We start from the raw sequence: 16719 nt of genomic DNA, 5'->3' as shown, positions 1-16719 counted from the left end.
CTGACAAAGTGAATTAAGTTAAACTTGTGTTTTAAAATATTTTAAGTCATTTATTTGCATAAAAGAAGTTTAACCTACCGGAAATCGAGCGATGAAAATCCTAAGTATTTGTTATACCTAGAAAACATTTGTAATGAAGACAGTTGTCAAAAGGACAAGATATTTTGAATTAGGTCACTAAATTTACGGAATACAATATTTTTTTGACAAAACGAACTTAAATGTTGGTAAAGGCAATTCGTTGGTTAATTTGATATGTTCGTTTCGCAAATTTTCAAATACGTGCACACTCAAAAATCTAAAAACCAAATATGAAGGTCATTTTAACTGCTTTTACACAGGATTTCTGGATTTTCTCATCAGGTGGGTCATTCGTTTTTCTTCAGTTAAGCCACATTTTCCCATGTTATGGTCAAGAAACTGTATAAAACGTTTTAAATGGAAAATAGTTTACTATAATTCTGCCGCTTTCAAAGAACGGCGGAACGAGCGTTATGCAATATCGCGCTCAGAAGTAAGAGGTTGGAGTATTTGAGGAACGGAATTCCAACCTCTTACGTTGTAGGAGTATAAATCCTCAAGCGTTCTTGGCGCGAGTGCCTGCCATATTATTACTAAAAGGTTTGTAAGGATTTTCCCCATACAAAAATAGTATTTTACAAAAACAAGAACTGCTTTACAGTGCGTATGTAATAACATTAAAAGTCGGGCCAATGAAAATTTGAGTCCTACCATATCCCCCAAAAAGGAACCTTGCCGAAAATATGTGTACTGTACATGATCATCAGTCTTGTCAATAGCTATCATAAGAAAGATTGCCACAATGATTAAAAAACATGATTTAAGTGACTTTTAATATACATTTTGTATAATAACGAAAGCAAAATAAACTTTATTGAGCACAATGAAGTAAAAATATGAAAATATAAATATATTTCGAAAATTAAATCAGAGCCTCATCACAAACAGTCAAATGCAGCCTATAACATCATAAACATCAGTATCGAAAATAGAATTATAACAGTGAACACTTTCAACCACATAGTGCTATCCATGTGTTTAAGCATAGATCTATCAATGGGTTATTACTTAAGGTCATAAGTTAACAAGTCGACTCCCTTAAAGTTTGAAAATCCTCAAGATGGTGAAAATGATTTCAAAAATACATCCGTGAATTTCGTATCTCTGTTTAAAATGTTTTGAATGGAAAATCGGTTGCCTTTAGAACTCCGAAATGATTAACATTAATCTCACTGCTGAAAACGATTATTTTTTTTCTTCTTCGTCCTCTTGCCATATTGTTCCTAATTTAGCACGTATTACATTTGCGGTTTTCCCATCGTGTTTGATTATAAATCCTCTCTCCAAGTCCTTTTCATATTCTGCTATAGGTTTTTGTACAAGTGCATCGGCTTTAGGATCTGGCGGGAAAACTGACACGATTGCCGCCCCTTCCATATGGGGTGTACATCTTGCTTCATGAGACGGAATCCTAATACTTATGTTTTTACTGTCTTTGGAAGTTAACACTATTTCTAATGTTTCGTCTGTAGTGTTTGCAATATGCGTACCTTGTTGCTGACCCATGACTACTGTTAAAAAAAAGAGTAACAATGTTAAGTTGCGGAATATGACGTTCTGTCGGATTAAATAGCTGCTGCTAAACAGCGTGAGTATCAATTTTTGACCAAAAAAAACATATATGTCGACTTCTGTTGTCATGTAAAACAGGCGGCAGTAGAAGGTTTTAAAGCTTATCTATAACAACTTGTTTTTTTTTTAATACGTTACATTTTATAAAAGCGCGAACATATTACGGTTATGGCACTGTCGCCGTCCTTCATGTGGTCGTCCGTAGACGATAACTTTTGGTTGGTTGATATTTGTTTAAGTTTGCAACAACTTCAAACAGAAGACTAGTATTACTTTTTGTTTTTGAGTTACGGACCGGAATGCTGCAAAACAACCATTTCACTGAATTTTACTAGTATATATTAATAAAACTCGGATAAAAACACTTGGATGTCACATGGTTTTACAATATTCTGTGTCAGGAGGGACAGACGGGGAGTGATATTTTGGGTTATGATTTGAAATAGATAGGAGAAAGGGGCAAAAAAGGCAAGGAGCAAGCATTTTCCCGATGTCCTGGCAATAGTTACGATATAAGTAAATGGATCACTTTGATAGTTTAAAACAAGGTGCAGTGTCACCAAAGAAAGCCTTGCATTAATTTTGAGGATTGCGACTTGAACCTGTTCGGAACAAAGGGACAGGAAAGGCATTTTCCTGATCTGATGTCTAAATGATAACTTGGTCTAGTAAAAGGGAATGGATCTCTTTTGGAGTTGTTAATGTACTATACCCCTCAAAGAAGAGTTTGGATTGTTTTCGGGGATTGTGACAGGAACCATTTAGAAACTAGGCGGGGGGACCACTTCAAATTGAGTCTAAGTAAATGTATAATCGCAATCGAGATTTAAAGTTGTTATCAAGTTTGAATGCTGTGTTCATACTTGACCCAACTGTTTAGGGTTCGACTTCTGCGTTTGTATCGTGTTGCGACCTTTCGAAGCATTTCATTCCGACTGAAATATCTTCACTATTATTATATGCAATTAGCACTTTCAGAAGTTGTTTCTGATTAATTGCTAAGTTCATTAAAACTGTTAAGTGAATATTTATTCATTGTTCTGTGGGATTGGAATCTTTTACTCACATATATACTCGGTTGGTGAAACAAACTAGCGAAAGTGCAGGATTCACGATCAAATCTCAATAAATATCTTAATAGTATACTGTAGATAGTGTGGCGAACTGCTTTTTTTTGTGACAGCAAGAATGGCTTGAAATCGGACGTTTTTTTCAGCGTATAGAATTGCGGAATGTTTATTTGCTACGCAACCTCTCTGGTTGAACTCAAATTTGGGCGACTTACTTTGAGAAATGCATCATAATGTATTACAAAAAGTGTCATATGCATGTATATATACCTTTGTATAATATGTTTAAACATTTTTAATTTTTGATAAAGGTTACAGACCACCAATTCAACCAATGAGCATTTGGAACGTACGCAAAAATAGTCCTACGCAGAAATTACCCCTGTTCCTCATAGTGCTGTGAAAAAAGTTCTCATCTTATTTTAAAAATTTAAACAGTTTCTGAAAGGAAAAACATTTCTGTACATTTTATAGGTGCATTTTGCTTCTTGTGATGTGAAGCCTAATCTCCATAATGATTTTTAAATATACCCCTATCTTGTGAAAACACTGGGATTTCCCATGCTATTTATAGACCCTTCACTTCCGGTGACCAGTACTGCACTGCAAGTCTGCTAACCCCACATGCCATTCTGAGGATTGTGAGCTGACATATGTAGAATCATGCTGATATATAGTCATCTGCAGGTTAAAGTTAAGGTAAAGTCCAGAGAAGCCATTGAATATTGTGAAATTAGCATAGAAGCCTATGGGAAGTGGAATTAGTGGTTTTTAGCCTCAAGCTGAAGCCATGGCAAAATGAAAAGTTTCTTGAAATAGCTTTAAACTACTTGAAGATCTTGTTAACTTTGCCATGAGAGGAATACACTACAAAAATCCTTCAAAATATGCATTTTTTTAAGTTATAGGTCCAAATTATGGAAAATTGGTCTTTTTGGCTGATTTTTATGTCCTATCTTGTAAAAAGTGTAGAAAATTTAGTAAAAATATCAAATATTAAACTTTGAGGGCTATATTTACCTAAATATGGTAGTAATAAGCACTTGAAATCAAGTTTTGTGTAGATTTGAGCAAAAATTAGGTTAGAAATGAGGAAAAACTCACTTTCATTACTGCGGTTAAGGCCATATAAGCATTCCCCTATGGCAACATGGAAAATCCATTATTGAGCACTTTTTTTGCTTTAGGTGCCCTTTACTGGTCATGTTTTAATGTGAAAACACTGTATTTACAAATTTAAAGCCAAATATATCACCTTTTGTGAAAATTTAAAGATTTAGGATTTTTGACATGTGATCAAGAAAAAGGGGGAGGCATGTCAGAAATAAATTTTTAAAAATAGACCAATTTCTCAGAAAATGATTACTTTTAAAACTATTTCTTCATTAATATTGTTAAAAAACAAGTTGTGATTGATATTTTTTATTTGAAAAGTCAGAAAAAGTTCTTTGCAAATATTTAATGCATTTCAGTATGGTAGAATATTTTCACTTTTTTGCTCGCACAACTTGGTTACCCTATATTTAAAAATCAAATATTTAAAAAAGTGCTTGTCACATTTCACTGAAACTTTGCAAATGCATTCAGTATGTTTGTAGGAAGATACCTGTATAGTTATTTATTTTTTCTAAGACAAAAAGTGACTGTTTAGGTTACAGACCACCAATTCAACCAATGAGCATTTGGAACGTACGCAAAAATAGTCCTACGCAGAAATTACCCCTGTTCCTCATAGTGCTGTGAAAAAAGTTCTCATCTTATTTTAAAAATTTAAACAGTTTCTGAAAGGAAAAACATTTCTGTACATTTTATAGGTGCATTTTGCTTCTTGTGATGTGAAGCCTAATCTCCATAATGATTTTTAAATATACCCCTATCTTGTGAAAACACTGGGATTTCCCATGCTATTTATAGACCCTTCACTTCCGGTGACCAGTACTGCACTGCAAGTCTGCTAACCCCACATGCCATTCTGAGGATTGTGAGCTGACATATGTAGAATCATGCTGATATATAGTCATCTGCAGGTTAAAGTTAAGGTAAAGTCCAGAGAAGCCATTGAATATTGTGAAATTAGCATAGAAGCCTATGGGAAGTGGAATTAGTGGTTTTTAGCCTCAAGCTGAAGCCATGGCAAAATGAAAAGTTTCTTGAAATAGCTTTAAACTACTTGAAGATCTTGTTAACTTTGCCATGAGAGGAATACACTACAAAAATCCTTCAAAATATGCATTTTTTTAAGTTATAGGTCCAAATTATGGAAAATTGGTCTTTTTGGCTGATTTTTATGTCCTATCTTGTAAAAAGTGTAGAAAATTTAGTAAAAATATCAAATATTAAACTTTGAGGGCTATATTTACCTAAATATGGTAGTAATAAGCACTTGAAATCAAGTTTTGTGTAGATTTGAGCAAAAATTAGGTTAGAAATGAGGAAAAACTCACTTTCATTACTGCGGTTAAGGCCATATAAGCATTCCCCTATGGCAACATGGAAAATCCATTATTGAGCACTTTTTTTGCTTTAGGTGCCCTTTACTGGTCATGTTTTAATGTGAAAACACTGTATTTACAAATTTAAAGCCAAATATATCACCTTTTGTGAAAATTTAAAGATTTAGGATTTTTGACATGTGATCAAGAAAAAGGGGGAGGCATGTCAGAAATAAATTTTTAAAAATAGACCAATTTCTCAGAAAATGATTACTTTTAAAACTATTTCTTCATTAATATTGTTAAAAAACAAGTTGTGATTGATATTTTTTATTTGAAAAGTCAGAAAAAGTTCTTTGCAAATATTTAATGCATTTCAGTATGGTAGAATATTTTCACTTTTTTGCTCGCACAACTTGGTTACCCTATATTTAAAAATCAAATATTTAAAAAAGTGCTTGTCACATTTCACTGAAACTTTGCAAATGCATTCAGTATGTTTGTAGGAAGATACCTGTATAGTTATTTATTTTTTCTAAGACAAAAAGTGACTGTTTAGGTTACAGACCACCAATTCAACCAATGAGCATTTGGAACGTACGCAAAAATAGTCCTACGCAGAAATTACCCCTGTTCCTCATAGTGCTGTGAAAAAAGTTCTCATCTTATTTTAAAAATTTAAACAGTTTCTGAAAGGAAAAACATTTCTGTACATTTTATAGGTGCATTTTGCTTCTTGTGATGTGAAGCCTAATCTCCATAATGATTTTTAAATATACCCCTATCTTGTGAAAACACTGGGATTTCCCATGCTATTTATAGACCCTTCACTTCCGGTGACCAGTACTGCACTGCAAGTCTGCTAACCCCACATGCCATTCTGAGGATTGTGAGCTGACATATGTAGAATCATGCTGATATATAGTCATCTGCAGGTTAAAGTTAAGGTAAAGTCCAGAGAAGCCATTGAATATTGTGAAATTAGCATAGAAGCCTATGGGAAGTGGAATTAGTGGTTTTTAGCCTAAAAGATTATACAAAAATATACACAATACTCCAAGATAAAAATCTACACAATACTCTAAGATCAGTGTAAAACTATGTAACATTCTATTTTTGTTTGATTTTAGTCTAGTTCTGTCATGGTTTTGTGTGGTTTATTGTTCTTTTTGTGCATGTATATATGTTAATATGTTATTACATGCACGCTTAGTTTGCTCCGAATTTGTTCTTTTGCCCACAATTTGTAATCAACAAAAATTATATGTAAAACACAAGTTTATTAATGACAGATTCATTTGCATAGCATTCTTCCAAGTATTTCACATGCTAGTTGCTACTTTGCACTAAAAGCCAAACAGGTTTACACATATTATTTATTTCGATTATAGCAGTACTTTTTAAAACAGTGACGGACGCGAGGGGAGGGTTCCATGGTTGAGAAGGGCAAATTATAGTCTAGAACCCCACTTTCATAACTTTCGGGATCAAAACATTACCACCCCCTCTTTGAAAATTATAGAATCTAGCATGGTCATCTCTATTTGTCTTGATGTCAGTACCTGGAAACATTTATCTTGATTATTTCTTTTCGTATCAAAGAATAAAAGCAGTTTATGTAATTTTTGAAGTCCGTGGTAGAATGTATTATCTCATGTTATTGCAGGCTGATCATAAATACTTCCTCTTCATCATTTATTCCATCTTATCTTGGCAAAATGGCAAGTCATTAATGACGTGTGGGTGTCTGGTTCCTCACAACATGACATGCTCAGCACTACACATGGCTTTGTTTTCTGTAGTGCAGAATTATTGGGTAAATATCGCATAACCGTGAAATGTTTGTTAATTACAAAGTTATAACTTTGACATTACTTTGGTATTTTTATTTAAATACATTATTTAACTGCAAATATTCAGATGAAATATTGGCAAGTTTTCCAGCACAGAACACAACTTTTCAATGAATCGAATACAGATGTGTTATTGTCAAATGCTGATTTGCAGACGTGCCTACGTTCCATCAATAATATCTCTTGAACAAGCCTGAAGCCTGCATGCATGGATAGAAGTTGTTCAGCATCTAATAATTACTGTCACCGAAGGAGTATTTTTTAATCTTAATTCAAACGTCAAGTGTACATGACCATTCCTACTTGCACAGATGAGACATGCATTATGATTAAAAAAACCGAAGTTTTCCAATAAATATGGATCATTAATCATTTCATGCTTTTTTTTTAATATTCTTTGCATTTTTTTGTATGCTAAATATATTGGCTGTGATGCAAAGCCAGCAATGGATCTCGTTTTCAGTGTCGTAAAAAGTAGTAAAGAGGCTTCAAGGGAACCAAGATTCAAGCGGAAATGAAAAGAATGTAATCCAGGGACAAAGACTAGATATGGAAAACAGTCAAACACAACAATGAACATGAAGTAACTAAAATAGTATATACTAAGTAACAAAAGTTAATGAGAAAATTGAACTCCACGAAAAGCTTGGAGCATGGACTAGGTGCACCGGTAAGGTAAGGGTCCTCTGCTTTTCTAGAAATACCAGCCGAGTTTTTCATAAAAAAAGTCAAGTGCGGGTGACGAAAGAGGACAGCTAGTAAGAAACAACAGCTAGTAACTCTTCATACTATTCGATTGAAAAATCTAGTCACACTTTCCTTTAGCTGAGTTAAAGAAGACACCTATAATTGACTTATGCAAAACAATTTCCCATTAATTCCTAGTAAGAGACAACTGTAGAGTGAACATGGATTGTCAAATTGTACCATTTATTTTCATTGAAATATACTTTCTTATGCATTGCATTCGACAGGTAAAAATGAACTACATGTATACGCACATCTACCGATATATATTGTTTCGGCCTTTCTTAAATTGTTTTGCACGTCCTGTTTGGCCTCGAAATCCACATCCAGAATTTCAAATGTCGGTAAATGCATAAATCATCAAATATAAATGCTTAACAACACACACACACACACACACACACACACACACACACACACACATATATATATATCTGAACTAAGCCAGACGTTCCGGTGTGTTAAGTTTACAAAGTTGCAACATTTTGTGTTTTTTTCGAAACAGAACTTTTTTTTACTCTTTTTAAACGATATATCTTACCTCACTACAGCTTTGAATCCTAAATATAGTCCTCTGTATACTTCCTCATCAGTTATTTGCCCTAGTGATAGCTACAGTAGTGAGAGTTTACAGAATGGCAAATGCATTGTGGGTAGCCATGGATACCTAGTAACTATTTACTTAATAATTAACATTGACGGAAGAAAATGATTGCTTTACCATTTCACAGGTGTACACATACATGTAGATGTAGATCTAGATAGGAAGCTTTATAATATCATGATTGGGTTGTTGATCATTCTTCAACTATACGATGATCTTCATCACAAGATAATAAGGTAAATGAGAAGTGACTCTTAATGGAATTTACAAATTGCTGGAACAGAATAATGTTTTTTCTCTAGCCAGTAGCCAGGGTGTGGATTTACGACTGAGAAAGGTGACACTGTTTTACTAAGATTTGTTGCTGAATCCAGTATTAACGAAAACCACGTTTACCACAACAACCATTTTGAACTTCACTGAACAAAGCACAAATATAAAAAAAGTTAGTAAATTCACTATCTTTGTAGAGATTTAAAAAGCAGGAACACACAATATTGCAAGGACATATATAGATGGGCAATGAATCAAATGCACATCGAATTTATTCCAAGGAATACGAAATTCTCGGACGCGCAGGCTAGTGTGTGTATAATGTATGATATTATATATAATAATGCATAATTTTGCTGGTGTTCGTAATAAACAAGACTTAAGTCATAAAAAACAAGTTCTTAATTTCAGTATGTGTTGTACATGTACCTATATTGTTCATTTTAGTTAGTTGTCCATTCAATATGTGGATAGATAGCAGTCCGGGAGGAGCACTCGCTAGCCCAATGGGGTTGCTCCATTGATATTTCAGGTTTTTTCTGTGTAATCAATCAAACTCTACGAGCTTAAGGATAGACCCCGCCTTGATCCACCAATGAATAGCACGACCAGTTATGGTGAGACATCTAAATCTCAGAATTTTTCCCAGCATTGTATGTATTTCAGTATTCGACCAGTCCTAAAGTATGTCGCTTCTCCTTTTGATGTTAACATTTTTGAAGATGAATGCAGATATTCATTCATAGTAATTCGCCCCTTTTTCACGATTTATGTCAATCTCCTCCACAAACTTTTTAATTTACTACCGCGTTAGCTTATAGGGTCTACAACACAAGACGTGCATAATATCTGAAGGCATTTATAATTAGCGCAATTCGCATTATTGTACACGTTCTTCTATATCATTTGCACAATGAGATGGGTTAAATATTGGGGTGTAGCTTTGAAGTAGCCGCACCCCAATGCGTAGGATAATAACACTGAATCCAATATACGTTGCACGAGACTTTCCCCCTACGAAAGTGCTGCCTCGACCTATTGTTTTTTTTTTTTATTTTCGGTCACTTAGATATGACTTCACATTTTCTTTGGTTCTTTATTTAAATTAATTATATTCATTTGAAAACTTACTTTGCACAATAGTAACTCCAGTGTAAGCAGACAAATAGTTAAAAACACAAGAAAAGAAGGTTTACCTCTGTCGATGAGATTGGAATGTAATGCAAGATAACAAGAGTTTTGCAAAAAAAGTTTAGGCTACATTTTTGTCTATGTATTTACTGCATATCGTTGGTAATGGCTTGAAAATCATTATCTCCCCTTTTGATCTTTTTCTGTAAGAATAAAATAAAACATGACGTAAAACACAATCAAACCATGCAATAATGACACGTGACATTTGATTTTCTTTGGATAGGAATTTGTTTAAAATGCTAGTCCTAATTTTTGTCCACAGAATATTGCCATTATTTGGAGAGAGAGAAAAAAATCTGGCCCAATTAGTACATGGTCATATTAGCTAACTTTAAAAACATTAACATACAAAAAAACAATATGCTTATGTGGAGTATATATTAACGGTATGAACCATTTACGTAAAATGAATCGATGCTTCATAACTTTTGAAAGCATGAAATGCAATTTAGACAGATTTATTTCTACTCACCTCAATTCGTTTTTCAAAGAAAATTTCACACACTAATGCAACAACGCTGAATATCAAACCAACAGCGAGAAATATGAATACACTACCAACTTTCTGCATTGATAAGCTGTAGGCATTAAAGTAGACACCAGATTCAGCCTTTTTACTTTCATAGGCGTTGACATATTGTATATACGCATCTTCAAATTGAGTATCACATTGAGTTTTGAACCATTTCTCTTTAAGTGCTTGCATTTCACCATCTTGAATAAGCTGAAGAATAGCAACGTTGAGACTACGACAAATTTCGTTGGATGCACATCCAAATGCATATGTTCTTCTAATGAAGGAGTGAGTAATCAACATAAGATCACAAGGCGTTTTCCCTGCAATGTTTCTAGCATCGAATTCCTCCATGATAAAAGCGTAGTTTCCTGACCTTACTCGTTTTATTCCATCATTGGTCGATTTCACAAGTTCATCGGGATAGTCTTCAAAATGTTTTCCGATAGCTTTGTCTACTTCGTCTTTTGCATTTTTGAAGTAGAAACGGGTCTGTCCCATAGTCGTTGTACCATACTTAATTTCCGTTTGCTTTGACAAATCTTTAAATGACGTAATCGGTGTCAGTAAACGGGAACCGTCTCCTTTCTCTAAAAGCGTTGCAAGTGACGTAATGTAAGTTGCAAATAGGAAGATAACAAATACACACCAAAAGCTGAGTAATATACGTGCTGCTCGAGAACTACAGGCTGTTGGTGCTAAGCTACCTAAAAATACATGAACCAGATATGTCACTATCAAAACGACACGCAAATAGAAAACTCACAAGCAAAGTAAACCTTTTTTAAAATATTGCAATTTACTAAACAATGTATACTAAACTGTTGAACATGTTGGCTGTGCTTGAACGTCCAATGTCAGATTGTATTTCATGTATAATTCATGTGCAGGATAGACAAAATCAATTACAAGAGTAGACCAAGGAGTTAAATATAGACTACGTTCCTAGTAATATACAAATTTGTAATTTTAAGAAACGGAATACTATTAAAGACAAAACATCTTACTTGAATTTGAATTCCTCAGTTTCTACGTGGTAGAGTTCTGAATTCGTTCGAGGCGGTTTCAGTATATATTGATATCGGTCAAATATACAAACGTAATATTACCTTGAAAGCAAAGTCTATAGAACATTATAGGAAAACCGCTCAGCGTATTTTTAAGTAAAGAATCGCTTCCTTCCTCTTCGATTGGATCAAAACTAGAATGAGAAAAAAGGCTTTGATGATCAATGTCACATTTTTCATATTGAAAGTTAAAGCATTTGAAACAACGACAAGAATAATATATAGAAAATCAAAATTAAGAGTACTGGTAGAGATAGCGCCTTTTGATTCTCGCTGACTTTTATAGCGAGTAAAATAATTAATTTCTAGGGAAATAGTTCGACATATTTTGATTCAAGCTACTACATTTTTTTCTCAATTTCAAGTTAACTCCCTTAAGTATTTCACCTAATCTTCCCCCACCATGAACGACATCCCTGTTTGCGCTATAATGTCATATTCGGTGCTAAGCTGAAGAGGACAGCTGCGAAGAATGTTTTCTTTGTGACCGTCTACATAATCAGTGTGCCAGTGAGTATCATCCATTGCCTCTATCACTAAAGATTAACTATAATGAGATGTTTCTAAATTGGACAATAATTGATTACTAGTATCATATCTTAATTTGCGTTATTTTTTCTAATTTTAAGATAATAAATTGCAAGCACAGACGTTTCCCTAAACTAGTGCATTGTTTAACTAAACTGGGTTACCATCGTCAGAATGACACCATCATATTCATAAAAATGACGGCGTTAAGTTCATGTGCATTTTTTTTTCAAAAATCAAGTAAAATTTATTTTGCAACAAGTATTTTCCACTTTGTTCGCTCTCTTTAATTTCACATAGGAACTGTTTTATAAATATTTGTATATATGCCAAGTCGGAAACGATATCCTATCGGATACCATCTTCACCGCAGACCCATGATCGCTTCCTGATTTAAGTTTTTTAAACTTTACTTTGTCAATCATTTATTTATTTTTTTTAAACTTTACTTTGTCAATCATTTATGTATTTTTTAAACTTTACCTTGTCATTCATTTATTTGTTAACTTACTGTAGAATGAGACCATACAACACTGATGCAATAATATAAGCCAAGACGACAGCTACCCATGTATCCACGGAAAAAGGTTGTAAAAAGCTGAAGAAACCTTTCACAGTGCTCCATCCACCAGCCGATAACTTCTTTATTACAATTACCATACCAGTTTCCATAACAGGATGAGAAAAATATACTGCACTGTTACGCTCAGCCGTCACCGTCAGTGCTGCGGCGGCTATGTCTGATTTCTACAAACACGAGTATGAAAAAACTCGAATGGCTAATATTTTTATATGTTTAAGTTTTCAAAATAATTTCTTGTAGATGGATATTGCTCTAGAAACCCTTTTAACACTTAGGGCAACTGCGATTTATTAATTGTAGTTAAAAGTCCTACCTGCATGGTAGGCATTTTATGCATTCAAGACGAGAATGATTTACCAAGTCTATCACACCCAGCATTGTACCGACTCTCTGAGCAGGAATTTAATTGTTGCCACAAACAGAAAGACGCAACAGACAGTAGGAAGACTCATTTTCCAAAAGGGAGATCAAGTAAACCAGGATTCAAACGATAACTAGCAGACCCAAGGATAACGGTTATACTATACACATGGAAAGAATAGACACACAGACACACACAACACAAATATAACAAGATATAAGCAAAATAACACTTACGAAGAAACAAAAGTAAATGAGTAACCCATATTCCACTAAAAACTGGGGGCATGAACCAGTTCACAGGTAGGGCAAACATCACCCGCCATGTTGCCATACTATCACGCTCTGGTAGACGATATGGGAAATGAAAACTATATGGCACGGTGAACAATCCGGTTCTCATGGTGCTGATGTATACACCATAACGATCCAAGAGTCCATGATGGCGACCAAAAACTTTTGTAGCAATGTAGTGATAACTTTAATATGTTAGCAACATATCCCTATTCCAGAAACCTAATTGTAAAATGTCTCAGTACGGTATATAGTCCGAATAGTTTCGGCAAGCTCTGGCATAACATATCAGTTGTGATATGAAAACTCCATACGCAAGCACGGAAGGAATGTTCCCACAAAATGAAAGAAAAGTTAACGATACGAAATAAGAAGTCATCACGCTTGTCGTATAGTTTGGTCAAGAGTTTAACTTACAACTCAGTCTAGTGATTACAAATGTCAAAGAAATTGGTATAACCCGGCCGGGGTTTGAACCGACAACCAGTCGTGAAATTAAAAGATATGCAACGCAAATTCAAGCACTTAAAAGTCAAGGGGCCTATACAGTGCGCACATCATATATTTTGTTCGCTCAATATATTTATTAAATGCGCACGAAATTTATATGATGTGAGCACAACATTAAAAAATGACTTCGTACTATAGGGGTTGTATAACGGAATCATCTAATTCTTTTGGTCAACAAATATACTAGTTAGCTATTTCTTTACATGAAGTCTTGCATGAGTAAGGCCATATTTTTTGCCATTCGTGTTCCTACTCCTTATTATGAACTTTTGTAAAGTGTCTGTTGTATCAGCGTTTTGCTAATGAAATAATTTGGTAACTTTCATATCGAGGATAATCAGATTTGATATATTCGTAGTTATATATACGCAATAAACCTAATACCATGCTTACATTTGTTGTGAGTTCTCCAATCATTCCAGTCCAGTTTCCCCATTCTGTTTTTGCTCCATACCGGTTGTCTTGAACATGGTTGATGTCGAAAGTGACATTAGAAACAATGCTAATTTTCTTCAGGAGATCAGGAATAAAACCAATGAATCCAGATTTAGTTGAATCAGAGTACATCATCATTGGTTCATGCTATAAAAGATCATTTAGATGTATTATCTGTATGAGAAAGTAGACTGTTTAAAGCATAGGCATGTACCAGGTTACTGATTAAACTTAGTACTCTTCCGTGTGCAATTGATAACGAAGAGTAAGTGCATTTAATCAGTCTTTTTATTTTCTAGTCCAATTTGGCATTTTTACAATTTGGATTTTATTTATTATTTTAGACAGCACTTCTTTAAGTTTGATAACTTGACAATCCAGTATGATAATTTATAACAGAAATTTACTTACTATGATTGTCGTTACTCTGTAAGTAGTCATTCTCTAAAAAATGCAAATAAAGCAATAGTTATTATAGGGTTAAACAAACCACCAAGTAAAACAAATTAAAACAGTGTATTTATATCTTTTGAAAATAATCAAGGGAACCAGGATTCTAGCGGAAATCAATAGAATGTAATCCAGGTACAAAGACCAGACATGGAAAACATACAAATACAACAAAGAACATAAAGTTACTAAAATAATACAAACAAAGTAACAAAAGTTAATGAGCAACTCGGACTCTACTAAAAACTGGGAGCACGGACCAGGTGCACCGGTAGGATAAGCGTTCTCTGCTTTTCTAGAAACACCCGCCGATTTGCTTATAAAATGTCAAGTCCGGGGTAGACGAAAGAGGAAAGGAAAACTATAAAACGTTGGCCAGTTTACTCCAAAAGAAATACGAAGTTCTCTAGGTACAAGCTTAAAGTGTCCCGAAGTTGGTTATGTAGACTTAACGTGATCAGAAATAAAAAAAAAATCAATTGTTATGATTTAATTTTTAGAGTGGTACATTTAAGACACACAAAGTTTAAATGTGCTTTTAAATATGTGGATATAACGACTTTTTATGTCGAGTGCTCGGCAAGTCGTGATCTCGACATCTTAATTTCTGGTTAACCACTTTATATAAGGTCAGTTCCTCTTGTTTTAATAGTATATCAACTTAAAAATTAAACGGAATTTAGTCTTAAGAAACAAACTGGCGTCTGTTGGTTGCACAATATTTCGTGACCTTAAGTGACCTGTTTTGACAAGCTTGTTTGAAGAACTAATAATAAAAAGTTGAAAACCATGCAACGAAGTTAATCATAATTTAAATCATCCTTAACACGCATTTCAAGTAACCAAAACTTACCCCATTTACGCAACCGCAAAATACAAACAAAAATACATATAGTGCATACATGTACATATCCATACTTCGGTGCGACTGTTTATATCTGCAGTGACGCACATAAATGATTTTACAATTTTACATTTATGCATGGTGATTTAAATTATGTACGTAAGGTGTAGACGGTTTTATGTTTCAATTAAATATCTCAGTCATTGGACATGTATAGTAGGGACGGTTCATTTCATTTCAGGGATGTTTCGTCTACTATCTTGTTAAAAGTACCCCATCAAGAAATATCACAGTGTATTTTATTAGGGGTATTAATCATTTTGGAAGACCGTCCCTCTTGAATGGTTTGAAAGGAAATAAGCATGAATTTGAAAGAAAAATGTGTGGGGTGAACTATAATTGTGCATGTGGAAAATGGGAAAACTATCTTTATTCGATGGAATTTTCTGCATGTAACAAAACATTGATGCAATACAATTGAAGATTAAGTAACCATGAGATAGTTCTAATAATCGAATGAAAAAAAAAAAACTGACTAGTTTAAATTCATATGATCGACAGAAAAAAGCTGTATGCATGGCATGAATATTTTTATTTTTATATCATGACAAGTCCAGTCGACCTATGTATACTAAATCCTCGATCCAGCTTTCGTGGCTCGAAGTCAATTTGCTATTATATATATAGCAAAGTAAACAACTTTGACATTAGAGCATTATTAAACACGTCCTTGAGTTACTGCCTCTTTCCAAACCATGAAAAATAAAACGAGCAAGCAACGAAAGCCTAACCGATCAAAACTTATGCAAAAAATTAAATTATTGATAATTTATCAATATGCACCTTATTCTTAACTTTAAGTTAACGGAGAGATAACAGAAGTAAAAATAAGTTAGTCGATACAATTAGTCGAGAATTTTGCTTTTTCAATGAAGTCAGATCGACCATGTATTTTTCGCCATCTCGACTACAAAAGTATTCGATTTAATTAATTTCTAAACTCTGCAATCATTCAGCTACAAAATTTTATATTATAAAAATGCAGCAAAAAGTACATACTTTTGTATAATTTTGCATTTTTGTGCATAAAGTTCTAGAAGACAGAAGTGTGAAAAAAGTAAAAAGTCAAGTAAACTTTACTTAAAGTCGATATATCAAACAAGAAAACATAAACTCTGTCGAGTTTTTAAAATCCACATAAATAAACACAAGACATACACATAAACTTAAAACACACGTGACATACAACTTATAAATAACATGCAAGTAATCAAGCACACAAATAAAGCACTAAAAATAAAAGTAATG

The 16719-nt window shown here is 33.8% G+C and overlaps 1 protein-coding gene across 1 annotated transcript; it reads right to left on the bottom strand.

Annotated features, from left to right (window-relative positions):
* Positions 1–840: 840 nt before the first annotated feature.
* On the bottom strand, positions 841–15578 carry LOC148604267 (putative glutamate receptor). The gene is made up of 8 exons (XM_088550280.1): positions 15421–15578; positions 14529–14561; positions 14076–14264; positions 12447–12682; positions 11450–11541; positions 10299–11047; positions 8297–9966; positions 841–1592 (listed from the first exon to the last, which is right to left on the bottom strand). The coding sequence occupies exons 1-7, from the start codon at positions 15481–15483 to the stop codon at positions 9910–9912; spliced, it is 1419 nt and encodes a 472-aa protein (XP_088406406.1). The 5' UTR covers positions 15484–15578; the 3' UTR covers positions 841–1592; positions 8297–9909.
* Between the last annotated feature and the right edge of the window lie 1141 nt (positions 15579–16719).

The sequence above is a fragment of the Perna viridis genome, chromosome 10 (assembly GCF_037379345.1).
Source record: "Perna viridis isolate PV_CMFRI_1.1 ecotype Kerala chromosome 10, ASM3737934v1, whole genome shotgun sequence".
NCBI lineage: Eukaryota > Metazoa > Mollusca > Bivalvia > Mytilida > Mytilidae > Perna > Perna viridis.
Note: the sequence above shows the minus strand (reverse complement) of the source record. Positions and strands in the feature narration are given on the sequence as shown.

Coding starts and splice junctions, on each gene's coding strand:
- LOC148604267 (XM_088550280.1), bottom strand. CDS start 15,483: ATGGATATGTACATGTATGCACTATATGTATTTTTGTTTGTATTTTGC. Junction 14,562..15,420: donor TTTGCGGTTGCGTAAATGGG/GTAAGTTTTGGT, acceptor TGCATTTTTTAG/AGAATGACTACTTACAGAGT. Junction 11,048..11,449: donor CTATAGACTTTGCTTTCAAG/GTAATATTACGT, acceptor ATGTATTTTTAG/GTAGCTTAGCACCAACAGCC.